Source organism: Felis catus, chromosome X (genome assembly GCF_018350175.1).
Source record: "Felis catus isolate Fca126 chromosome X, F.catus_Fca126_mat1.0, whole genome shotgun sequence".
Classification (NCBI taxonomy): Eukaryota; Metazoa; Chordata; class Mammalia; order Carnivora; family Felidae; genus Felis; species Felis catus.
In genome coordinates, this window is record NC_058386.1 from 47,829,151 (window position 1) to 47,856,237 (window position 27,087).

A 27,087-nucleotide genomic window follows, 5' to 3' on the forward strand; every position below is an offset into this window, starting at 1 on the left:
TGTTGGAGTCTGTTGGGTTTTCCATGTCGCCTGCGAAAAGTGAAAGTTTGACTTCGTCTTTGCCAATTTTGGTGCCTTAACAGAAGGCCACGGGGGAGGGGAAGGGGAAAGAAAAAGTTACAGAGAGGGAGGGAGGCAAACCATAAGAGACTCTTAAGGAGTGAGAACAAACTAAGGGTTGACAGGGGGTGGGGGAGAGGAGAAAGTGGGTCATGGACATGAAGGTGGGCACTTGTTATGATGAGCACTGGGTGTTGTATGGAAACCAATTTGACAGTATATTATATTTTAAAAAATAAAAGCAGATATATTCTTGATACAAGCCTGAGCTCCAGTCCCAGTTCTACCTCTTTCTAGTTGTATGAATCCTTGACACGTCGCCTATCTTGGAACCTCTATTTTCTCTCTCCAACAATGAAATGATTCCTAACATGCAGGTTTGTTGTCACAAATCAGTAAGAGTCAAGCTTGGTGCCTAGTGCATGTTAAGGACTTTATATTACCTTGGCTTCTTTTTAAAAGTTTAATCATTTATTTTGAGAGAGAAAGACAGGAAGAGAGAGAGAGAGAGAGAGAGAGAGAGAGAGAGAGAGAGAGAATTCCAAGCAGGCTCCACACTGCCAGCACAGGGACCCATGTACGGTTCAAACTCACAAACCATGAGATCATGACCTGAGCTGAAATAAAGAGTTGGACGCTTAACCAACTGAGGCACCCAGGCACCCCACATTGGCTTCTTTAAATTTCTTAGGATCATTGTAGGCAAGGATGGCCAGGAAATACTTCCTATAGGAAGTAGAAGAGAGAACCTCAGAGAAGAATACCACCTTTAACCTAATAGAGGTATTTTTATACATTATCCAAGCCAGAGGAAAAGTGAGGAGGAAAGGTAACAGGTGTTCCTTACCCTGATGTTTTCTGCAATGATGCCAGGGTCATTACAGATGGACTCAATGAAAAAGACCTATAAGAGAAAAAGAAGAGAGATTTCTGGCAGAGAATTATGTTTGGTATGGCCAAACATAGCTTGACTTCTTCTTGGTGGCTCTGAGTCATATCTAGAGGCATCTCTGACAACATAATTTCATTCGGTGGTGCTTTCCATGATTCTGAGTTTTATGAGGCATATAGACTCTAAACTGAATAGCCCTAGATTAATTTTTATGTTTTTACTGGTTTTTAGTTCTTATATATTCTTATATATCCACTATAAGTGGCTGTCTTCCCTCCTTCTTCATTTCCACCCCCCACAGTGTCAACAGCCTGTCAGCAATTATCTTCCATTGCCTAATATAACACCTCTTCTTTCCTATTCTGTTTCTTTGCTTCTGTGATCTGAAAAACCATATAACCAAATTAAAATGTTGAGCCTGGTTTGTAGCTGATTTGGAAGCTTGGAGTTCTCTGGTTTGCCTTTCTTTGGAGTTTGTACTAGATAAGTAAGCCCTAGATAAGAGTGGGAATGTAACTATACCTTGTAACCGTGTTCTTTCGCAAACTGCAGAATTAGTGACCGTCGTTCTCTAGTAGTGTTGGTGGCATCAAAAACCTAGAGGCAAATGATGAGATTGATTTACTCTGAATATAGTGCTGAAAGAACACCTACTCCTTGACTATCCTTATGCTAAGTGGAGGACTTCCAGGGTGAGATAGAACTTGAACTGAGTTTTGAAGGATAGGAATGATTTGGAGTTGACTTATGCCTATTTCTCAAGCACTCATTGAGCCTTTGTTGTCAGTCCAGAAATGTAGCAGACTTTAGGTATAAATAAGAGAAGAATTGTAAATTTTTATTAAGGTCATTTTATAGGTAAAATAGCTGAGGCTTAGAGGAAATATTTGCCTTAATCAAGGCCACCAAGAGTTGCTGACAGAGCAAAGCTAAGATAGATCTTTTCAACTCCTAGTTGAGGCTTCTTCCTTCCCCAACACTTTGGAGCTCTTCAAGAACAGGAAACTCTTTACCCTCAGCACCTTAGATGGGACCATTTGAGGATTTATTCTCCTTTTAGATTTCACAAATCTTATGCCCAGGGTCTATGGGATTAAATTGAATAGATATTTAGGTAAATCTCTAGAACTAAGAAATATTTGTACGGTACTCTTAAACTCTAGTGTAGTCTTACTGAATTCTTGGGGAAGAGTGGTAAAGCATAGTGGTTAAAGGTATAGATTTTGGAGCTATACAACCTGAATTCTAGTTTTGGCTTTGCTGCAAACACGCTGTACCACCTTGGAAAATTATTTAATCTCTGTGTCATTCTTCTATGCTATACCATGGAGTATAACAACAATGCCTGCCTCTTGGAAGAAGGCAGAATTAAATTAATATTTGCAAATTACTTAGAATGTGTGTAACATAGTAAATGTTCAATACATATTAGCTGTCATTCATCACAGCAGAAACTTGAGGAAAAATTCAAATTTCTTTACCGCAACATGACCTTCCTCATGGCTGAGATAGTTATGGACATCCTTCAGGGCTGCCAGGGCACACTGCCTGAAAAAGATGGAGAAAGAAACAGAGACAATCACTATCCCCAAGATCAGTTCCTCTGTATTTTTCTCCATTATCTTTTACACCATCTCTAAGATGTTCCACATTATTCATCTATGAAACATCTACACAGGGTATCCTATGTTCTAGACACTATGAAGATCACAGACAGGTCACACAATTGAGTGGCTCTGTGTGCACATCTCAGGGGCAGGGATAAAGTGGAATACCCAGGGAAAGTAGACTAATGACAGATGTCATAATATTAAAAGATCTATCCCTTGAACTCACAGACCTCAAGTAGAACTGGTCCTTAAACCCAAGAAGAGTTCGGGTATACGGTCTGTGAAGTAGAAGGCATTCCTGGAATGGGTAACAGTACAAGCACAGGTATGATGGTGGCAATGTATTTATGTCTTTGGCAAGAATCTATCTAGTGATTACTCTTTGCTGGGTTATATTATAAGGGCATGGATCAATAAATGAGTACTGGAAGTGCTCAGTGTCTTGTAGAGGAGAGAGACCTTGAGGTTGAATAGATAGGGTTGGAAAGACTGGAATGGGCCAAGCTATTGAGACTCTTAAATGTTAGGCTGAGAATTTTCCACTCTCTCTTGTAAGGAGTAGGGGATTATTTGTTCCTAAGTTCTTAAGTAGGGGATGGTTACGACCAGAAACAGACTTTGGGTAGGCTAATGGAAGGGCTTTCCCAACCACCCTTTGAGAGTCTAGAAGACCTCCTTACTAACCTAAGTTGCTCTGCCCCATGTCCCTATCATCTGAACAAAGCCCTCCTTCAGCCATTGGCAGTACTGATCTCTAAAATGTTAATCACTTACTTCCTGATAAGTAGGGCCTCCATGTTGTCTGGAAGAAAGAATTCATAGTTCTTGTAGCTCACTGCCTCTCGTCGGTACTGGCCTAAATTAAACACTGAAAGCAGGGAAACCTGGTGAAGAGGTTGGAAAGAATCTAGTGGAATAAAATATGTCCTTTCTAGTATGGATTTCAAAAATAGAAGATATAATTTAGATATAGGTAATATGTTTATAAAGGTTCAAATTATGGCTACCAGATTACTTATTCCTCACACATAAGAATTATGATCCCATTTTACAAATGAAGAAACTGAAATTCAGAGATAGGAAGTAACTTTCACAGTTAATAAGTGGAGAGCTTGGATTCAAAACCAGGTCTGTTTGGCTCCAAAACTAGTCACTTTCCATTATTCTATTTTATTAGAAACCCCAACCCTTTCAATGTCTTACTCTATTGGAAAGGTAAGGAAACAAATCCAGTGAGTAAAATCAATCATCAAGGATAAAATAGTGAGTCACCAGGTAGAAGAACTAGACGGGGCCTCCTGAATCCTAGTCTAATGTTATTACATTTTCCTGTATAATGACAGAGAATCCAAATTTTTTGCCCTCTCTAAGCCATACTTTCTCATCAGTAATAGTGAAAAACCTGAGAGAAGGTAAGGAAAAGAGGGGAAAGAGTATAAAAGGCTAATGCAATATTTAATTCATCCATTCAATAAATACTTTCTGATGCACACTCTATAAAGCAGGACATGAGTTCAGAAGTCTCCAAGATAGACCAAATATGCATGATGGGGCCCCAAGGAGGTCACAATCCAGCAGGTAGGACAGACAGTAAACCAGTAAATGTAGAGTTCCTATCCAGTTTGTTAAATTCTCTGACAGACCCATGGAAAAGAATAAGGGGGATGGACAGATTAACTAAACTTGGGTAAATCTGAGATTCTTATAGAAAGCAGCATTTGAACCAGCCCTTTTAGGAAGGAAGGCCTTTTATAGGCAGCCATGGAGAGTGGGGGCAGGTAACAGACATTCCACATAGAGGAACACCATAAGCAAAGGTATGACATTGGCATAAGGTAGAACGTGTTTGGGGTATGTTAAGTCATTCACTGTGACTGAAGACTGAGAGACTGGTAGGGGTGTATTGTGGAGTGCCTTGAACAATAAGCTAAAAGGCTTGGTCTGAAACTTGCAGGCCAAGAAGACTCTTTGAGGCTGTAAGTATGATAAGCTTTGTGCTTTGAAACATGACTCTGAGGGCTTCTGTGAGAATGGACTGGACTGGAGCAGATGAAGAACATGTGCATTAGAGCAGAGATCCATCCACCACCATCTCATGTACCCCTAACATCCAACAGAGGTTCCTTGGAGCCTCCAGTTCTCCACCAGAACCGTTCTTTCTCTCCACTTCTGCCAATATTCTACTCCTCACACAGGACCAAGCTTAAATATACCCTATCTGGAAGCTTTCACTGCCTTCCAGTTGATGATTTCTCTGTGAACACCTTAGTACCCTTCTGTAGGATTCTTTATGTGACATGAGGTATTGAGGTATTTGTATGCATCCCAGACAAATAGAAAACTCTTCAAGGGTAGGGCATGAATCTCATTCATTTTTGCATCTTTAATGCCTACCATGGGTTTTGGCACATAAAAAATAAACATTGGAAAACCCTTCACCAGTGAATTAGAGAAACTTCATAAAGGGAAAGGAGAAACAACAGAAAGAAAGGAAGAGAATTGAAGAGAGAGAGGGAAGGAGGGAGAGAAATAAGATGCTGGGATGGATAAGAGAAAGGAGAGGAAGAGGATGGAGAAAAAGAAAGTATAAGACCAATGTGGGATTCTTTTCTCTTCCCATCAGTAGAACCAAGTATCAGACCTGCACAGTGAGTATCACGCTTTGGAATCAACCGGATGTGGGTTCATTTCCTGGTTCTGTCACTCATTGGCCATGTGCCTCTAGACAAGGCACTTGACAATGCCCACTTCTTGGGCATTAATTTCATCAACTGTGAAATGATATTTTTTGAGGAACCTCCACACTGTTTTCCAGAGTGCTGCGCAAGTTTGCATTCCCACCAACAGTGCAAGAGGGTACCCATTTCTCCACATCCTCTCCAGCATCTATAGTCTCCTGATTTGTTCATTTTAGCCACTCTGACTGGCATGAGGTGATATCTCAGTGTGGTTTTGATTTGTATTTACCTGATGATGAGTGACGTTGAGCATCTTTTTATTTGCCTGTTGGCCATCTGGATGTCTTCTTTAGAGAAGTGATGAATGGATAAAGAAGGTGTGATTTATATATACAATGGAATACTACTTGACAATGAGAAGGAATGAAATATGGCCTTTTTGTAGCAACGTGGATGGAACTGGAGAGTGTTATGCTAAGTGAAATAAGTTATACAGAGAAAGGCAGATACCATGTTTTCACTCTTATGTGGATCCTGAGAAATTTAACAGAAGACCATGGGGGAGGAGAAGGGGGGAAAAAGTTACATAGAGGGAAGGAAGCAAACCATAGGAGACTCTTGAAAACTGAGAATAAATGAGAGTTGATGGGGGTGGGTGGGAGGGAGAGGAAAGTGGGTGATGGGAATTGAGGAGGGCACCTGTTGGGATGAGCACTGGGTGTTGTATAGAAACCAATTTGACAATAAATTTCATATTAAAAAAAAGAAATGATGATAATACTAGTTTCTCTTTCATGGGCAGTTTAGAACTTAAGAATAGATGTTAGTACTTTGAAGACAGACATCGTCTTATTTTTATTTGCTTGCCCAACATCCAGCAAAGGCTTTGCCACAGCTGTATGCTCAATGAATAATTAATGATTGAGTGAATAAATAAATTCCCAAGAACTCTTGGCCGCACTGGGGAGCGGTGCTCCATTTCACAAGAGTCTAAGTACTTGCTTAGTGTACCAGAAAAGGAGGAACATGGTCCCAGAAAAAAATTTCAGATAAGTTGATATTCTTTAAAAGCCTCCATATAGTCATCAGGGATAAATTTAAAAAATGTTGGTAGACTTTCTTACCTTTACTGTTTTTATTCTGAATTTTATATGATGCGGGGGCACCCTATCTCGTAGTATTTAGAGCCTCTAAATGTTTTAATATGGTTGTACTTGGGAGAGAAATGAATATGACCTAGTCCCCTGACCCCAGAACAGCTTCTGGGGAGAGAGACCCAGGCACACACTACAACAATACACTCTGTGATTAGTGTTGGCATAGAGGGGGCTGTAGGAAGGGTTGGTATGGGAGCTCAGAGAAGCACAGTCTTCTTCGGGGGGAAAAAGGAATCAAATAAGAATGGAGATACAGGGTGGGAGATAGAGAAATCAAATGGAAAATAGGAGAGAGCAATTACCAAATAAGAGGTAGTACACAGAAAAGAGACCACACTGAGGAGAATGGAAAGTTGAAAGTAGGGAGTGAGGGAGGAGGTTGACAGGCAGAGAAGGAGACCCCTCTGGAGGTGGAAAAAGACAGGACCACTTCCAGCTGGGGAGGAGAAGCTGACAGGCTCAGACCTAAGGAGAGGCTTGGAGAGAGAGTGGACGCCTTCTGGACTCCAGAGCACAGGTGAGCTAAGGTGCCCAGCTTTAGTTGAGACTCTGTGGCGACCTGTGGGCTGTGGCTTTAGTGTGCTTGACTCTGAAAGCCCTAAGGCTTGAAGAAAATATCTTAAGATTTTGAATAAATGGTAATGCTAATCAAAATAGTAATGTTGTTGTTGTAATAACAGTAATGGTAATAAAAAGTAGTTTATTACTAATAGGGATGTTTGTGGGGAAATAGGTTCTACTTACATAAATGGGTTAGAAAAAAGCTTAGGGCAGAAAGCCACCACCATGGGGCGAAAGTGCCTGAGGTTACCTAGCAAGATATTGAAATGGGATCAGGAGTAATTTATTATATCACTGCAGGAAATTACTTTCCATCTGACACCAATATACTATTGTATTTTGATCACAAACTCCACTTGCTCACCCCCACGCTTTGCTTCTTACACAAGTCAATGATTACTATCTGATTATTTCTTCACGTTCACCATGTTTGTAACATCTTGTTTTCTTCACGTTCACCATGTGGGTAATGTTTTGTGAGCTCAATAAATACAGAGATGAAACCCCTGTTTGGGGCTCTTGTCTCCTCCTGAACATTAGCCTCTCTCAGATTGCGTGTCCATTCTCTTGCTGGACAAGAGAACTCCAGACTCATAGTGTGCAACAGTTGTTTTAAAGTCTTGCAAAACTAGAGTTCCTTGAGAATAGGCATTTAATCTTACTAGTTTTCCTGTACCTAGTATCTAGAATACAGTTTAGTCACAGAGTATGTGCTCATGAAATTATAAAACTTATAAAAGTGTAATGCTAGTGGTAGTAGTAGTAGCAGCAGCAGTCATCCTAAGACTGGTAACAATGTTTTGAGGCATTCCTAGCACTGAAGTAATGTCTTTTCTGACATGCTACCTTACTTTTTTCAGTCAGTAGCCTGTAGGGAGCTGTAGAACAAAGGGTGTCACAGACATACCTTTAGTTGGTGTTCCTATCCAGTTGAGATATCGCGTGAGCTTCGTGGAGATGTAGGTCTTTCCTCGAGCTGGTAAGCCAACCATGATCACCATTGTGGGGGAATTGGTAAACTGGGGTACTGATGCTGGAAGATAAGCAGAGCCTTAAAAGTTTATCCCCAGGCTCCCATGATCTACTGGTATCAGCTCAGAGACACAGAATTGGAAAATTATCTTTCCTACCATTATAACAGCAACAACAATGACAAATACCTGAAAATTTTCTAACTGACTTATGAATTCATCAAAAACTGCTGCAAACAGGAATCTGATAGGCCAAGATGGTGGAGAAGAAAGGGGATCCATATTTCCACATCTCTCAAACAAAGAAGTGCTGAAGACAAAGAACTTTGAACCCCAGGAGTCTGGGAGGAAAAGAGGTCGAATCCACCAGGAAGAAAATAAGAAACCTGAGAAAAGATAGGTGGGTGATTGCAAACTGGGGGAGATAAAATGGGCCAAGTAAGCATGGAGGGGAGGGATCAAAGGGAAGAGAAAGGGAGAGACAAAGGGAAGAGAAAGAAGAGGTGGGGAAGTGTAGGATAAGAGAAAAATCTCGGACTGGGACTGAGAGGAATCCTGTCACTAACTGTGGAACTTTCTTCAGCCTGGGGCAGGCTCCCTGTTCATGCACTTGGGGATGAGGGGAGCAAGCCCTGGGTTGTGTGGTAGATCAGGGGTGCAGTCTGCAGTAGGAGAAAGCGGCTCCCTCCCTGGAGTGCGGTGGGACAGAACAAAGCCTACCTGCATCTGCCACCCCCAGGCTTGGCGGCAAGGTCAGCGGTGCAGTCCACAGCAGGAAAAGGCGGTCCTCCCTGAAGTGCAGTGGCACAGAGAAAGCCAGCCAGGACCACATATCAAACCATACAGATAGGCTCTTCCCCAGTACCAGAGCACACAGAGCAGATCTCTGAATCCTGGCCAGGTGCCTGGGCAGGGGAGTTGGTGGAGTGAGAAGGATGGCCCCATCTTCTCCCATAGCACAGTGAGGACAACTCGAAAGAAGTCCAGCGGGTCATGGAGAAAAGACTGGGGTGTCGCCATCCTTCCCCATTAACCACCAAGGCAGGGCCTGAGGGATCAGTCCTAGGGCCCATAATGGAGGTGGGACCAGCCTACACCAAACTATGCCCCTCTGTGCTGGGTAACTGCATTTCTGCTAGAACCAGATAGATGCTGTGCAACCAGAGAGCTCCATCATCCAGACCAGTGATGATGCATAGCCTGGATTAATTCCAGGAAAATTCTTGTTATTTAGATATATTCTCCCTTCCTATATCTTCCTTAATCTAGGTTTATAACTCTGGTTGTTGGTTTGTTTAAGCAGACATATTTAATCCATTTCCCTGATACATGTTCTACATCTCCTTCAGTACTTTTCTCTCCCTCTCTTGAGGATAATCAAGCCATATAGTTTCTATGTCAGTAACTTTACCTTCGTTTTTTTTGCTGCCTCCTTCTTTAATTTTCCTTTCTCTCCCTCTGGATTAAGCCGTTTAGTCTCTCTGCCCAGTCAATGTTTATTTTCTCTTTGTCCCCACCACCCCCGTCATTTCTCTCTTTATATGTGCTCTTCCATCAGCACTGCCTCCACCCTGTTCTTTACTTGGAGTTGGTGTTTCTTCTTTTTCTTTCTTTCTTTATTTCCTTCTTTTTTTGCTTTTGGACTGTTTTTGTTTATTTGTGTGTGTGTGTGTGTGTGTGTCCATTTGTTTGTTTTATTTGTCTGTGTGTTTGCAAGTCTCTGTTTCCTCTTTGTTTGTTTTCCTTTCCAGGGCTACTTTAAGGAACAAATCAAAGCACACTTTGTGGAGTGTCTAAAACATCACTACAAGCAGAGAAATAAAATAACCAAAGTCACAACAACAGAAAGCAAGTAACACTCTCCAAAAAACACCTCCTGAAGATCTAGGCCCTGGACAGTGTATGACACCCCTTTAATATAGTAGTGCTCACAGGTAAATAGCTAAAACAAACTTTTAAAATTCATAAGGTACAAAAAAAATAGCCAAAATGATGAAATGGAAGAATTGCCCTCAAAAGAAATTCCAGGAAGAAGTGACAGTTAAAGAATTGATCAAAAAAGATGTAAACAACATAGGTGAACAAAAATTTAGAATAACAGTCATAAGATTAATTGCTGGGCTTGAAAAAGGCATAGAAAACAGCAGAGAATCTATTATTGAAGATATCAAGGAACTAAAAAATAGTCATGATGAATTAAAAAATGCTATAAATGAGGTGCAAAATAAACAGAGGCAGCCACAGCACAGATGGAAGAGGCAGAGGGGAAAATAGGTGAATTAGAAGCTAAAATTATGGAAAAAGAAGAAGCTGAGAAAAAAAGAGATTAGAAAAAAACAAGGATCAAGAGAGGAGAATTAGACAACTAAGTGATGCAATCAAATGGAACAATGTCTATATCGTAGTAATTCCAGAAGAAGAGAGACAAAGGGCTGAAAGTATACATGAACAAATCATAGCTGAGAACTTCCCCAATCTAGGGAAGGAAACAGACATTGAAATCCAAGAGGCACAGAAAACTCCTTTCAGATGTAACTTGAATTGATATTCTACACAACATATCATAGTGAAACTGGCAAAATACAAGGATAAAGAGAGAATTCACAAAGAAGCTAGGGATAAACAGGTCTTAACATCCAAAGGTAGAAGCATAAGGGTAGTAGCAGACCTATCTACTGAAACTTGGCAGGCCAGAAAGGAATGGCATGAATTCTTCAATGTGATGAACAGGAAAAATATGCAGCCAAGAATCCTTTATCCAGAAGGCCTGTCATTCAGAATAGAAGGAGAGATAAAGGTTTTCCCAAACAAACAAAAAACTGAAGGAATTAATCACCACTAAATCAGCCCTACAAGAGATCTTAAGGGGTACTCTGAGAGTGAAATGTTCCAAGGGGCACAAAGGACCAGAGACATGAATTCAAGCATGAGCCTTACAGACAACACAATGACTCTAAATACATATCTTTCAATAATAACACTGAATATAAATGGACTAAATGCTCCAATCAAAAGACATATGATATAAGAATGGACAAAACAAGACTCATCTATTTGCTGTCTACAAGAGACCCACTTTATACATGAGGACATCTTCAGATTGAAAGTGAGGGGATACCATCTATCATGCTACTGGGAATCAAAAGAAAGCTGGAGTAGTCATACTTATATCAGACAAACTAGACTTTAACTTAAAGGCTGTAACAAGAGATGAAGAAGGGCATTATATAATAATTACACGGTCTATCCATCAGGAAGAGCTAACAATTATAAATTTCTATGCACCAAATATGGAAGCCCCCAAATATATAAAACAAGCACAAACATAAGCAGCTTATTATTAAGAATGTGGTAATTACAGGGGAATTTAATACTACACGTACAGCAATGGAAAGATCATCTAGACACAGAATCAGTAAAGAAACAATGGTCCTGAATGATACATTGGACCAGATGGACTACAGATATATTTAGAACTCTACATCCCAAAGCAGCAGAATACACTTTCTTCTCCAGTGCACATTGAACATTCTCCAAGATAGATCACATACTGGGTCACAAAACATCCCTTAATAACTATAAACGAATTGAGATTATACCATGCACATTTTCAGACCACAATGCTATGAAACTTGAAATCAACCACAGGAAAAAGTCTGGAAAACCTGTAAAAGCAGGCAGATTGAAGAACATCCTACTAAAGAATAAATGGATCAACGAGGCAATTAGAGAAAAAATTAAAAGTTTTATGGAAACAAATGAAATGAAAATACAACAATCCAAACCCATTGGGATGCAGCAAAGACAGTCCTAAGAGGAAAATACATTGCAATCCAGCCTGTCTCAAGAAAGAATAACAATCCCAAATACAAAATCTAATAGCACACCTAAAGAAAATAGAAGCAGAAAAGCAAAGACACCCCAAACCCCACAGAAGAAGAGAAATAATAAAGATCAGAACAGAAGTAAACAATATACAATACCAATAAACCCAGTAGAACATATCAATGAAACCAAGAGTTGGCTTATTGAAAAAAATAAACAAAGTTGATAAACCTCTAGCCAGGCTTCTCAAAAAGAAAGAGAGGGAGGACCCAAATAGATAAAATCATGAATGGAAATGGAATTGTTACAACCAATCCCTCAGAAATACAAGCAACTATCAGGGATTACTATGAAAAGTTATATGCCAACAAACTGGACAACCTGGAAAAAATGGACAAATGCCTAAAGACCCACACATTACCAAATTCAAATGGGAAAAAATAAAAAATTTCAACTGACACATAACTAGTGAAGAAATTGAATCAGTTATCAAAAATCTCCCAACAAGTAAGAGTCCTGGACCAGATGGCTTCCCTTGGGAATTCTACCATACATTTAAAGCAGAGTTAATACCTATCTTTCTCAAGCTGTTCTAAAAAATAGAAAGGGAAGGAAAACTTCTGGTCTCATACTATGAAGCCAGCATTACTTCGATTCCCAAACCAAACAGAGACCCAGAAAAAAAAGGAACTACATTCCAATATCCCTGATGAATATGGATGCAAAAATTCTCAACAAGATACTAGCGGATCGATTTCAACAGCATATAAAAAGGTTTATTCACCATGATCAAGTGGGATTCATTCCTGGGATGCAGGGCTGGTTCAATATTTGCACATCAATCAATGTGATACATCGCATTAATAAAAGAAAAGATAAGAACCATACGGTTCTGTCAATATGCACAAAAAGAATTTGACAAAATACAGAATTCTTTCTTGATGAAAACCCCCAAGAAAGTCGGGATAGAAGGAACACACTTAAACATCATACAAGCCATGTATTAAAGCCCACAGCTAATATCATCATCAATGGGAAAAAAACTGAGAGCTTTCCCCCTGAGATCAGCTAAACGATGGAGATGTCCACTCTCACGACTGTTGTTTAACATAGTGTTGGAAGTCCTAGCATCAGCAATCAGACAACAAAATGAAATAAAAGGCATAAAAATAGGTAAAGATAAAGTCAAACATTCATTTTTCACAGACAACATGATACTCTACATGAAAACCTGAAAGACTCCACCAAAAGTCTGCTACAATTGACACATGAATTCAAGAAAGTCTCAGGGTACAAAATCAGAGTACAGAAATTGGTTGCATTTTTATACCCCAATAATGAGCCACAGAAAGAGTAATAAAGAAACTTATCCCATTCACAATTGCACCAAGAACCTTAAAATACCTAGGAATAAACCTAACCAAATGTGAAAGATCTATGTATGCTGAAAACTATAGAAAGCTTATTAAGGAAATTTAAGAAGATACAAAGAAATGGAAAAATATTCCATGCTCACGGATTGGAAGCATAAATATTAAAATGTCAATACTGCCCAAAGCAATCTATACATTCAATGCAATCCCAATCAAATTTCACCAGCATTCTTCTGAAAGCTAGAATGAACAATCCTAAAATTTTTATGGAACCACAAAAGACCCTAAATACCCAAAGTAATATTGAAGAAGAAGACCAAAGCGGGAGGCATCACAATCCCAGACTTTAGCCTCTACTACAAAGCTGTAATGATGAAGACAGTATGGTATTGGCAGAAAACAGACACATAGACCAATTGAATAGAATAGGGACCCCAGAATTGGACCCACAAATGCATGGCTAACAAGCATGCCATTTGACTAAGCAGGAGAGAGTATCCAATGGAAAAAAGACAGTTTCTTTACCAAATGGTGCTGGGAGAACTAGACAGAAACATGCAGAAGAATGAAACCAGACCACTTTCTTACACCACACACAAAAATAAACTCAAAATGGATGAAGGATCTGAATGTGAGACAGGAAACCATCAAAACCCTAGAGGAGAAAGCAGGAAAAAAACCTCTCTGACCTCAGCCGCAGAAATTTCTTACTCGACACATCCCCAAAGGCAAGGGAATTAAAAGCAAAACTGAAATATTGGTACCTCATCAGGATAAAAAGTTTCTGCACTGCAAAGGAAACAATAAACAAAAAAGGCAACTGAAGGGAGAGTGGGTGATGGGTATTAAGGAGGGCACCTTTTGGGATGAGCACTGGGTATTGTATGGAAACCAATTTGACAATAATTTCATATAAATAAATAAATAAATAAATAAATAAAAGGCAACTGAAGGAATGGGAAAAGATATTTGCAAGTGACACATTAGATAAAGGGCTAGTATCTAAAATCTATAAAAAAACTCACCAAACTCCACACCTGAAAAACAAATAATCCAGTGAAGAAATGGGCAGAAGACATGAATAGACACTTTTCCAAAGAAGACATCCAGATGGCCAACAGACACATGAAAAGATGCTCAACGTCACTTCCTCTCAGGGAAATACACATCAAAACTACAATGAGATATCATCTCATGCCAGTCAGAGTGGCTAAAATGAACAAATCAGGAGACTATAGGTGCTGGCAAGGATGTGGAGAAATGGGAACCCTCTTGCACTTCTGGTGGCAATGCAAACTGGTGAAGCTACTCTGGAAAACAGTGTGGAGGTTCCTCAAAAAATTAAAAGTAGAACTACCTTATGACCCAGCAGTAACACTGATAGGAATGTACCCAAAGGATACAGGAGTGCTGATGCATAGGGGCACTTGTACCGCAATGTTTATAGCAGCACTTTCAGCAATAGCCAAATTATGGAAAGAGTCTAAATGTCCATCAACTGACGAATGGAGAAAGAAGGTGTGGATTGTATATACAATGGAATACTACTTGGCAATGAGAAAGAATGAAATCTGGCCATTTGTGGCAATGTGGGTGGACCTGGAGGGTATTATGCTAAGTGAAATAAGCGAGGCAGAGAAAGACGGATACCATATTTTTCCCCTCATATGTGAATCTGGAAAAACTTAACAGAAGACCATGTGGGAGGGGAAGGGTGAAAAATAGTTACAGAGGTAGAGGGAGGCAAACTCTAAGAGACTATTAAGGACTGAGAAAAAACTAAGGGTAGATGGGGGTGAGGGAGAAGAGAAAGTGGGTGATGGGCAGGGAGGAGGGCACTTGGAATGAGCACTGGGAAGCCAATTTTACAATAAATTATATTTTTTAAAAAAGTGCTGGAGGGATCCAGAAGATGGCGACGTAGGAGGACGCTGGGCTCACCGCGCGTCATGCTGATCACTTTGATTCGACCTACACCTGCCTACCTAACCCAGAAAACCACCAGAAGACTAGCAGAAAGGAGTCTCCAGTGCCAAGCACAGACGAGAGGCCCACTGAAGACGGTAGGAAGGGCGGCGAGACGGTGCGCGCTGCACGGACTGGTGGGAGGGAGCCGGGGCGGAGGGGCGGCCCACCGGCCAAGCAGAGCCCCCTAGTCTGGCTTGCAAAAGTGGAGGGGCCCGACCGAGTGTGTTCGGACAGCAAGCGCGACTTAGCATCTGGGAGGTCATAAGTTAACAGCTCTGCTCAGAAAGCAGGAATGCTGGAGGACAAAGGGAGGGAGAGTTGCTGAGCCCCCGGATGACAGAGCTCAGTTTGGCGGGGAGCAAAGGCGCTCCCCAGCACCATTATCCCTCGCCCATCCCCCAGACAAAATCCCAAAAGGAACCAGTTCGTGCCAGGGAATGTGCCTGCTCTGCACAAACACCCAACACTATGCTTCTGCAGAGCCACCCCTCCGGCAGCGGGTCTGACTCCCTCCCGCTGCCACAGGGCCCCTCCTGAAGTGGATCACCTAAGGAGAAGCGAACTAAGCCTGACCTTCCTGCCCCCGTGCAGCTTGCCTACCCACCCCAGTTAATACGCCAGATCCCCAGCACCACAAGCCTGGCAGTGTGCAAGTAGCCCAGATGGGCCACGCCACCCCACAGTGAATCCCGCCCCTAGGAGAGGGGAAGAGAAGGCACACACCAATCTGATTGTGGCCCCAGCGGTGGGCTGGAGGCAGACATCAGGTCTCACTGAGGCTCTGCCCACCAACTCCAGTTATATTGCCACAGCACAGGGGAAGTGCCCTGCAGGTCCGCACCACTCCAGGGTCTATCCAAAATGACCAAACGGAAGAATTCCCCTCAAAAGAATTCCCAGGAAATAACAACAGCCAATGAGCTGATCAAAAAGGATTTAAATAATACAACAGAAAGTGAATTTAGAATAATAGTCATAAAATTAATCACTGGGCTTGAAAACAGTATAGAGGACAGCAGAGAATCTCTTGCTACAGAGATCAAGGGACTAAGGAACAGTCAGGAGGAGCTGAAAAACGCTATTAACGAGATGCAAAATAAAATGGAAATGACCACGGCTCGGATTGAAGAGGCAGAGGAGAGAATAGGCGAACTAGAAGATAAAATTATGGAAAAAGAGGAAGCTGAGAAAAAGAGAGATAAAAAAAAATCCAGGAGTATGAGGGGAAAATTAGAGAACTAAGTAATGCACTAAAGAGAAATAATATACACATAATTGGTGTCCCAGAGGAGGAAGAGAGAGGCAAAGGTGCTGAAGGTGGCCTTGAAGAAATAATAGCTGAGAACTTCCCTGACCTGGGGAAGGAAAAAGGCATTGAAATCCAAGAGGCACAGAGAACTCCCTTCAGAAGTAACTTGAATCGATCTTCTGCATGACATATCATAGTGAAACTGGCAAAATACAAGGATAAAGAGAAAATTCTGAAAGAAGCAAGGGATAAACATGCCCTCACATATAAAGGGAGACCTATAAGACTCGTGACTGATCTCTCTTTTGAAACTTGGCAGGCCAGAAAGGCATGGCAGGAGATCTTCAATGCGATGAACAGAAAAAATATGCAGCCGAGAATCCTTTATCCAGCAAGTCTGTCATTTAGAATAGAAGGAGAGATAAAGGTCTTCCCAAACAAGCAAAACTAAAGGAATTCGTCACCACCAAACCAGCCCTACAAGAGATCCTAAGGGGAATCCTGTGAGACAAAGTACCAGAGACATTGCTACAAGCATAAAACATACAGACATCACAATAATTCTAAACCCATATCTTTCTATAATAACACTGAATGTAAATGGATTAAATGCACCAACCAAAGACATAGAGTATCAGAATGGATAAAAAAAAACAAGACCCATCTATTTGCTGTCTAAAAGAGACTCATTTTAGACCTGAGGACACCTTTAGATTGAGAGTGAGAGGATGGAGAACTATCTATCATGCTACTGGAAGTCAAAAGAAAGCTGGAGTAGCCATACTTATATCAGACAAACTAGACTTTAAATTAAAAGCTGTAATAAGAGATGAAGAAGGGCATTATATAATAACCACACGGTCTATCCATCAGGAAGAGCTAACAATTATAAATGTCTATGCACCAAATATGGAGGCCCACAAATATGTAAAACAATTACTCATAAACATAAGCAACCTTATTGATAAGAATGTGGTCATTGCAGGGGACTTGAACACTCCACTTACAGAAATGGATAGATCATCAAGACACACGGTCAATAAAGAAACAAGGGCCCTGAAAGACACATTGGATCAGATGGACTTGACAGATCTATTTAGAACTCTGCATCCCAAAGCAAAAGAATATACTTTCTTCTCGAGTGCACATGGAACATTCTCCAAGATAGATCATATACTGGGTCACAAAACAGCTCTTCATAAGTTTACAAGAATTGAAATCATACCATGCATACTTTCAGACCACAATGCTATGAAGCTTGAAATCAACCACAGGAAAAAGTCTGGAAAACCTCCAAAATCATGGAGGTTAAAGAACATCCTACTAAAGAATGAGTGGGTCAACCAGGCAATTGGAGAAGAAATTAAAAAATATATGGAACCAAACGAAAATGAAAATACAACAATCCAAGCACGTTGGGATACAGCGAAGGCAGTCCTGAGAGGAAAATGCATTGCAGTCCAGGCCTATCTCAAGAAACAAGAAAAATCCCAAATACAAAATCTAACAGCACACCTAAAGGAACTAGAAGCAGAACAGCAAAGGCAGTCTAAACCCAGGAGAACTAGCAAAATCATAAAGATCAGGGCAAAAATAAACAATACAGAATGGAAAAAACTGTAGAGCAGATCAACGAAACCAAGAGTTGGTTTTTTGAAAAAACAAACAAAATTGACAAACCTCTAGCCAGGCTTCTCAAAAAGAAAAGGAAGATGACCCAAATAGATAAAATCATGAATGAAAATGGAATTATTACAACCAATCCCTCAGAGATACAAGCAATCATCAGGGAATACTATGAAAAGTTATATGCCAACAAACTGGACAACCTGGAAGAAATGGACAAATTCCTAAACACCCACACTCTTCCAAAACTCAATCAGGAGGAAATAGAAAGCCTGAACAGACCCATAACCAGTGAATAAATTGAATCGGTTATCAAAAATCTCCCAACAAATAAGAGTCCAGGAGCAGGTGGCTTCCCAGGGGAGTTCTACCAGACGTTTAAAGCAGAGATAAAACCTATCCTTCTCAAGCTATTCCAAGAAATAGAAAGGGAAGGAAAACTTCCAGACACATTCTACGAAGCCAGTATTACTTTGATTCCTAAACCAGACAGAGACCCAGTAAAAAAAGAGAACGACAGGCCAATATCCCTGATGATGAATATGGATGCAAAAATTGTCAATAAGATACTAGCAAATCGAATTCAACAGCATATAAAAAGAATTATTCACCATGATCAAGTGGGATTCATTCCTGGGATGCAGGGCTGGTTCAAAATTTGCAAATCAATCAATGTGATACATCACATTAATAAAAGAAAAGAGAAGAACCACATGATCCTGTCAAACGATGCAGAAAAGGCCTTTGACAAAATCCAGCACCCTTTCTTAATAAAAACCCTTGAGAAAGTCGGGATAGAAGGCACATACTTAACCATCATAAAAGCCATTTATGAAAAGCCCACCGCTAACATCATCCTAAATGGGGAAAAGCTGAGAGCTTTTTCCCTGAGATCAGGAACACGACAGGGATGCCCACTCTCACCGCTGTTGTTTCACATAGTGCTGGAAGTTCTAGCACCAGCAATCAGACAACAAAATGAAATCAAAGGCATCAAAATTGGCAAAGATGAAGTCAAGCTTTCGCTTTTTGCAGATGACATGATATTATACATGGAAAATCCGATGCACTCCACCAGAAGTCTGCTAGAACTGATCCATGAATTCAGCAAAGTTGTAGAATACAAAATCAATGTACAGAAATCAGTTGCATTCTTATACACTAACAATGAAGCAACAGAAAGACAAATAAATAAACTGATCCCATTCACAATTGCACCAAGAAGCATAAAATACCTGGGAATAAATCTAACCAAAGATGTAAAAGATCTGTCTGCTGAAAACTATAGAAAACTTATGAAGGTAATTGCAGAAGATGTAAAGAAAATGAAAGACATTCCCTGCTCATGGATTGGGAGAATAAATATTGTCAAAATGTCAATACTACCCAAAGCTATCTACACATTCAATACGATCTCAATCAAAATTGCACCAGCATTCTTCTCGAAACTAGAACAAGCAATCCTAAAATTCATATGGAACCACAAAAGGCCCCAGATAGCCAAAGTAATTTTGAAGAAGAAGACCAAAGCAGGAGGCATCACAATCTCAGACTTTAGCCTCTACTACAAAGCTGTAATCATCAAGACACAATGGGATTGGCACAAAAACAGACACATAGACCAATGGAATAGAATAGAAACCCCAGAACTAGACCCACAAACGTATGGCCAACTCATCTTTGACAAAGCAGGAAAGAAGATCCAATGGAAAAAAGACAGCCTCTTTAACAAATGGTGCTGGGAGACCTGGACAGCAACATGCAGAAGGTTGAAACTAGACCACTTTCTCACACCATTCACAAAAATAAACTCAAAATGGATAAAGGACCTGAATGTGAGACAGGAAACCATCAAAACCCTAGAGGAGAAAGCAGGAAAAGACCTCTCTGACCTCAGCCGTAGCAATCTCTTACTCGACACATCCCCAAAGGCAAGGGAATTAAAAGCAAAAATGAATTACTGGGACCTTATGAAGATAAAAAGCTTCTGCACAGCAAAGGAATCAACCAACAAAACTAAAAGGCAACCAACGGAACGGGAAAAGATATTTGCAAATGACATATCAGACAAAGTGCTAGGATCCAAAATTTATAAAGAGCTCACCAAACTTCACACCCAAAAAACAAAGAACCCGGTGAAGAAATGGGCAGAAAACATGAATAGACACTTCTCTAAAGAAGACATCCGGATGGCCAACAGGCACCTGAAAAGATGCTCAACTTCGCTCCTTATCAGGGAAATACAAATCAAAACCACACTCAGATATCACCTCACGCCAGTCAGAGTGGCCAAAATGAACACATCAGGAGACTATAGATGCTGGAGAGGATGTGGAGAAACGGGAACCCTCTTGCACGGTTGGTGGGAATGCAAATTGGTGCAGCCACTCTGGAAAACAGTGTGGAGGTTCCTCAGAAAATTAAAAGTAGACCTACCCTATGACCCAGCAATAGCACTGCTAGGAATTTACCCAAGGGATACAGGAGTCTTGATGCATAGGGGCACTTGTACCCCAATGTTTATAGCAGCACTCTCACTAATAGCCAAATTATGGAAAGAGCCTAAATGCCCATCAACTGATGAATGGATAAAGACATTGTGGTTTATATACACAATGGAGTACTACATGGCAATGAGAAAGAACGAAATATGGCCCTTTGTAGCAACGTGGATGGAACTGGAGACTGTGATGCTAAGTGAAATAAGCCATACAGAGAAAGACAGATACCATATGGTTTCACTCTTATGTGGATCCTGAGAAACTTAACAGAAACCCATGGGGAGGGGAAGGAAAAAAAAAAGAGGGTAGAGTGGGAGAGAGCTAAAGCATAAGAGACTCTTAAAAACTGAGAACAAACTGAGGGTTGAAGGGGGGTGGGAGGGAAGGGAGAGTGAGTGAGGGGTATTGAGGAGGATACCTTTTGGGATGAGCACTGGGTGTTGTATGGAAACCAATTTGACACTAAATTTCATCTTAAAAAAAAATAAAAAATAAATTAAAAAGAAAAAGTGCTGCAAACATCTAACCCTTAATCTGTATAAACAGTCAAACATCTGCAGGGAGCACAAAGTCCAGGTATTTGCTTAGTTTTAATAGATACTACTGCTCAACATACACTCATAAGTAGACTCAGCTAAAACTTTTTAATAAATTGCTAACGTGGTTGTGGGCTTGTATGAGAATGTGAAGCCCCTGGGGGTTGAAGACCTAGGTGGTTTTGCATCCTCTTGCAGACTTCCTCTACGAATTCCACCAGGTGCTGACAGGGAAGATAGAACAATCCTGAGATGTCCTATAGTTCTGGCTTGTGGAGTAAAACAGAATAGCAGCTATTGCTGAAATTGTGCCCAGACCATTCTCCTTTTATATCCAATGAAACAAAAGCTTTAGTCTTCACAGAGAAAGACGATGCAACTGTAACTTGTGAGTGGTAGTGGAAATTAACTGCAGCTGACAGAGGGAATAGCCAACACTACTGAAACTCTGCCCGTATCAATCTACTCCATCTCCCCTAAAGCAAATAAACCTTAATGTGAAGGAAGAAGGGTGATGTCCTGGGCCTACCACTGTAGTTAGAGAAGAGGCAGGAACACATGGGAAGGTCACACCTCCAAGACTGAGGATAAGCATGCCAAAGCTGAGGCTTAATCAGACTAACATGAAATGTCATTAGTCACCAATTCCTTACTACCAGGGTAAAAAAAAAAAAAAAAAAGTAAAATAATAGATTACATCTTCACACAAATAGAAGATTCATCTTCATACAAATTGTCTCCAGAGAGCAGCAGAAAGGGAAGAATCAAGGCAAGAAAGAAATAGTCTGAAGAGAAAAAGAAATCATCAGGACCAGATTCAGGTATAATACACATATTGAAATTATCAGGCAGGGAATTTAAAATAGCTATGATTGATAAATTTATAAAAAACTTTATTGGTAAAGGTAGACAACATGAAAGATCAGATAATTTCAGTATATGGATGAAAAGTATAAGAAGGAATCAAAGGAAAATCAAGAGAAAAAAACTACAGTAATAGATCTGAAGAATATCTTCAATGTGTTCATAAGTGAACTTAACATAGTTGAGGAATCAATGAACTTGAGGATATATTACTAGAAATTAAACACATTAAAATGCAGAGAGAAAAATTAGTAAAAAAAAAAAAAAGAAAAAAGAATAAAACATCCAAAAATTTTGGGAAAGTATCAAATAGTGTAATATATATGTATATATAAAATATATGCAATATATAATTAGAATGACAAAAGGAGAAGAGGGAGATAATGGGAAAGAAGAAATATTTGAAGAAAAAATTGTAAAAAATTTCTAAAATTGAGTTATTGATACCAAACCACAGATCCAAGTATCTCAGAGAACACCAAGCAGAGTAAATAAATTTTAAAAAGAACCACACCACACCCAGATGTATCAAATTCAAATTGCAGAAAATCAGGCAAAAATAAAATATTGAAGGAGGCCAGGAAAAAGGATTGGCAGGAACACCTTACCTACAGAAGAACAAGGAGAAGAATTATGCTAGACTTCTTGTCAGATGCCACATAAACAAAAAGACAGTGGAATAAAAATTTTAAAGTATTGAAAGCAAACAACAGTGACAACACCACAAACCGTGCCAATCCAGAATTCTAAATTCAGCAAAAATGTCCTTCAAAAATAAAAGCAAAGTAAATGCTTGTATTTCAGACATACAAAAACAGAAAATTCATCACAGGCAGAACTGATTTATAAGAAATATTAAAGAACAATATTTAGAAAGAAAGGATATGATATAGGTCAAGAAACTGGATTTACATAATTAAAGAAGAGCATTGGGAAAGGAATAAGTGAAAGCAATATATATCTTTTATTTTACATATTCTTAATCGTTCTAAAAGATAATTGTTTTAGGGGCGCCTGGGTGGCGCAGTCGGTTAAGCGTCCGACTTCAGCCAGGTCACGATCTCGCGGTCCGGGAGTTCGAGCCCCGCGTCGGGCTCTGGGCTGATGGCTCAGAGCCTGGAGCCTGTTTCCGATTCTGTGTCTCCCTCTTTCTCTGCCCCTCCCCCGTTCATGCTCTGTCTCTCTCTGTCCCAAAAATAAATAAACGTTGAAAAAAAAATTAAAAAAAAAGATAATTGTTTTAAAAATTGTTAATGCTTATTTATTTTTGAGAGAGAGAGAGAGAGAGACGCAGAGCTTGAATGGGGGAAGGGCAGAGAGGGAGGGAGACAGAATCTGAAGCAGGTTCCAGCCTCTTAGCTGTCAGCACAGAGCCCAATGTGGGACTCAAACCCACAAACCATGAGGTCATGACCTGAGCCAAAGTTGGATGCTTGACTGAGCCACCCAGGTGCCCCTAAAAGATAACTGCTTAAAGCAATACTAGTAATAATGTATTGGGTGTTTATAACATATATGAAAATTAAGTAAGTACAACAATGACACAAAGAAAGTGAAGAAGATTCTGGGAATATTCTGTTACAAGGTGCTTGTTCTACATGTAAAACAATATAGTGTTATTTGAAGGTGAACCCAAATTACTTTAAAATATACATTGTAAACCCTAGGGGAACCACTAAAAAAGTTTAAAAAAAGAGAGATATATAAATAAATAAATACAATAAATAAAATGGAATCATAAAAATTCTCAAATCAGATGAGAAGAAGCCAAAAAAAATGTTAAAAAAGAAGCAAAGAGGTCTGGGAAGATGGTGGTGGAATACGAAGACTCTAGGCTTGCATTTCTTTGTGAATGCTACTAGATAACTATCAAATCATCCTAAATGACCCAACAATAAACCTAAAGACTGGCAGAACAAATTCCACAACTAAAGGTAGAGAAGAGGTCACACCAAAGAAGGTAGGAGGTGTGGAGACACAGTTTGGTAGAGAAACGGATCATGGCTACCATGGTGGGGAAGGAGCTGAAGCGGTAGAAAAGGGTCAGAGACAGACTAGCACACCGAGAAGCCCACAGGAGGAATACAAGCCACCATAGAAATTGGCTTGGAAAGCAAGACAGGATGAATTTTGTGAGTTCTTGAAACCACCTGGGTTTAAAGTCTAGAGATTTAAAGGTCAGGAGGCTTTGGCTCTGGGAAAGCACAGAGGGCATTGGGGCTGTTCTTGGAGAGAAAGCAGGGCAAATAACGTGTGGACATACAACATGGAAACAGCAATATGAAGAGTACCTGGGGTACACAGTGGGGGAGGATATCTGCATATCTTGTAGTGTGTCAGCATTCAGGGAAAGACCCCTCTGGTAACAAAGGGCAGGCACCATTTTCCTCCCCATCCTTTCAGTTTAAACACAGGGTAACTTGCAGGAACCAATTAGACTATACTTGACACAAAACTTGCTTACACCAAGCCCCAACCCCCCCCCCCATGCTGTGGTGGAACCACCATTCTCAGTCATGCTTGCCTCAGTCCCATTGCAGTGGGCTCCTTCCCCTAGAAGACCAGCTTAAAGCCCTGTCCATACTGCATCTATCAAACCAGGAGTTTTTCAGGGCCTTGGTTTTAGTAGCAGTGGTGAAAGGTCTTATTTCACAAGAAGACCAGAGCACATCTTAGTTAAAACTTGTCACATTCAGGTAGGGATCACATATTGCCCACAACAGACAAAAAGAGCCTCTGCAGATGACTGGCCTGAGGGTAGAACACCCAGGACACAATGGCAGAGCACTTGCAGCATACATTAGAGACACCCCCTGAAGTACTAAGCCCTGGGGTACTAAACTACACTACAGAGCACTACAGGACATCTTCTTCATAAGACCATTACCCTCAAGAACAGGAGAAGTAGTTGACTTTCCTAAGACATTGAAACATGCATAAAGACTTAGAAAAAAATGAGAGGACAGAGAAATCTATCCCAAATGAAGGAACTGGATAAGGCCATGTTGTTTTTAAACTGCTGAATGGGAAAAAACTGCAACCAAGATACTCTATCCAGCAAGGCTACCAACATTGGAAGGAGAGATAAAAAGTTTCTCAGACAAACAAAAACTAAAGGAGTTACTGATCACTAAACCAGCCAGCAAGAAATATTAAAGGGGACTCTTTGAGTGGACAGGAAGAACTATAAATTAGAATATGAAGATAGGAAGCACAAAAGCAGTGATAATTAATATTTCTGTTAAAAAAACAGTCAAGGAACCCACAAAATAAAAGGTTGTCAAATATGACACCATATACCTAAAACGTGGGAAGGAGTGGAATAAAGAATCAGTTCAAATTTAAATGACCATCAACTTAATACAGATTGCGATATACAGAAGATGTTATGTACAAGATAATTGTTTTTTTTAATATATGAAATTTATTGTCAAATTGGTTTCCATACAACACCCAGTGCTCATCCCAAAAGATGCCCTCTTCAATGTCCATCACCTACCCTACCCTCCCTCCCACCCCCCATCAACCTTCAGTTTGTTCTCAGTTTTTAAGAGTCTCTTATGGTTTGGCTCTCTCCCACTCTAACCTCTTTTTTGTACAAGATAATTGTAACAATGAATCAAAAACCACTAATAGGTATGCAAAGTATAAAGAGAAAGGAATCTAAATGTACCACTAAGAAAAAACAGCATATCATGAAAGAGAGAAAGAGTAATAAGAGAACTTCAGAAACAACCACAAAACAAGTAATAAAATGCCAATAGATACATATATATCAATAATTACTTTGAATATAAATGGACTAAACATTCCAATCAAGATACAGGGTGACAGAATTGATAAAAAGCAAGACTCACCTATATGCTGCCTATAGGAGATTCATTTTTAGACTAAAACACACCTGCAGATTAAAACTGGGAATATGGAAAAAAATATTTATCATGCAAATGGATATTAAAAGAAATCCAGAGGAACAATAATAATGTCAGACAAAGTAGATTTTAAAACAAAGACTGTCAGAAGAGACAAAAACAGACTCTCTATATAATCATAATGGGGACAATCCAACAAGAAGATATAACAATTGTAAATATTTATGCACCCAATATGAGGGAACCCAAATAAACAGATAATAACAAGTATAAAGGAACTAACTTGTAGTAATACAATAGTAGTAGGGGATTGTAACATGCCACTTACATCAACGGACAGATTATCTAAACAGAAAATCAACAAGAAAACTATGGCTTTGAATGGTACACTGGACAAAATGGACTTAACCAATGTATCCAGAACATTCCATCCTAAAACAGCAGAATACACATTTTTTTCAAGTACACATGAAACATTATCCAGAATAGATCACATATTAGACCACAAAATCAGTCTCTACAAATTAAAAAAAAAATGAAAGTCATACCATGAATCTTTTCTGACCACAACGTTATGAAATTAGAAATAAACCACACACACACACACACACACACACACACACACACAAATTGGGAAAGGTCATAAATACATGGACATTTGATAATATGCTACTAAACAACTAATGGGTAAAATAAGAAATCAAAACAGAAACCAAAAAGCACATGGGAACAATTGAAAATGAAAACAAACGGTCCAAAACATTTTGGATGAAGGTAAAGCTGTTCAAAGTGTGAAGTTTATAGCAATACAGGTCTACTTCAAAAAGAAAGAGAAATCTGAAATAAACAGCCCAACCTCACACCTAAAGTAACTAGAAAAAGAAAAACAAACAAGGGGAACCTGGCTGGCTCAGTTGGTAGAGCATGTGACTATATTGGGGACATGAGTGCGAGCCTCATGTTAGGGGCAGAGATTACTTAATAAATAAAAGTTTAAATTTTTTTAATTTAATTTAATTTTTAAAAATTTTTTAATGTTTATTTCTGAAAGAGAGAGACAGAGTGCTAGTGAGAGAGGGGAAGAGAAAGAGGGAGAGAGACACAGAATCTGAAGCAGCTCCAGGCTCTGAGCTGTCAGCACAGAGCCCGACGTGGGGGCTTGAACCCATGAACTGTGAGATCATAACCTGAGATAAAGTCAGACGCTGAACTGACTGAGCCACCCAGGCACCCCTAAAAACTTTTGAAAAATGAAAATATCTTTAAAAAAAGAAAAAGATAAACAAACCCTAAAATAGCAGAAGGAAGGAAATAATAAAGATTAGAACAAAAATAAATGGTACA

The 27,087-nt window shown here is 39.8% G+C and overlaps 1 protein-coding gene across 8 annotated transcripts in view; it reads right to left on the minus strand.

The window, feature by feature from the left end:
* The window catches only part of PFKFB1 (6-phosphofructo-2-kinase/fructose-2,6-biphosphatase 1), a 136,436-nt gene that overhangs the window by 38,783 nt on the left and 70,566 nt on the right, over window positions 1-27,087 (minus strand). For 4 of the 8 annotated variants that reach the window (XM_006943769.4, XM_006943770.4, XM_045051369.1 and 1 more), the window contains 5 exons: window positions 7,866-7,991; window positions 3,337-3,430; window positions 2,434-2,500; window positions 1,475-1,549; window positions 908-964 (listed from right to left, as the gene is read on the minus strand). In XM_006943769.4, coding sequence (XP_006943831.1) covers window positions 908-964; window positions 1,475-1,549; window positions 2,434-2,500; window positions 3,337-3,430; window positions 7,866-7,991 — 419 coding nt within the window. Of the gene's footprint in view, window positions 1-907; window positions 965-1,474; window positions 1,550-2,433; window positions 2,501-3,336; window positions 3,431-7,865; window positions 7,992-8,649; window positions 8,721-27,087 lie in introns of those variants that run through there. The other 4 variants (XM_011291760.3, XM_019823870.2, XM_045051370.1 and 1 more) reach the window with 2 other exon arrangements.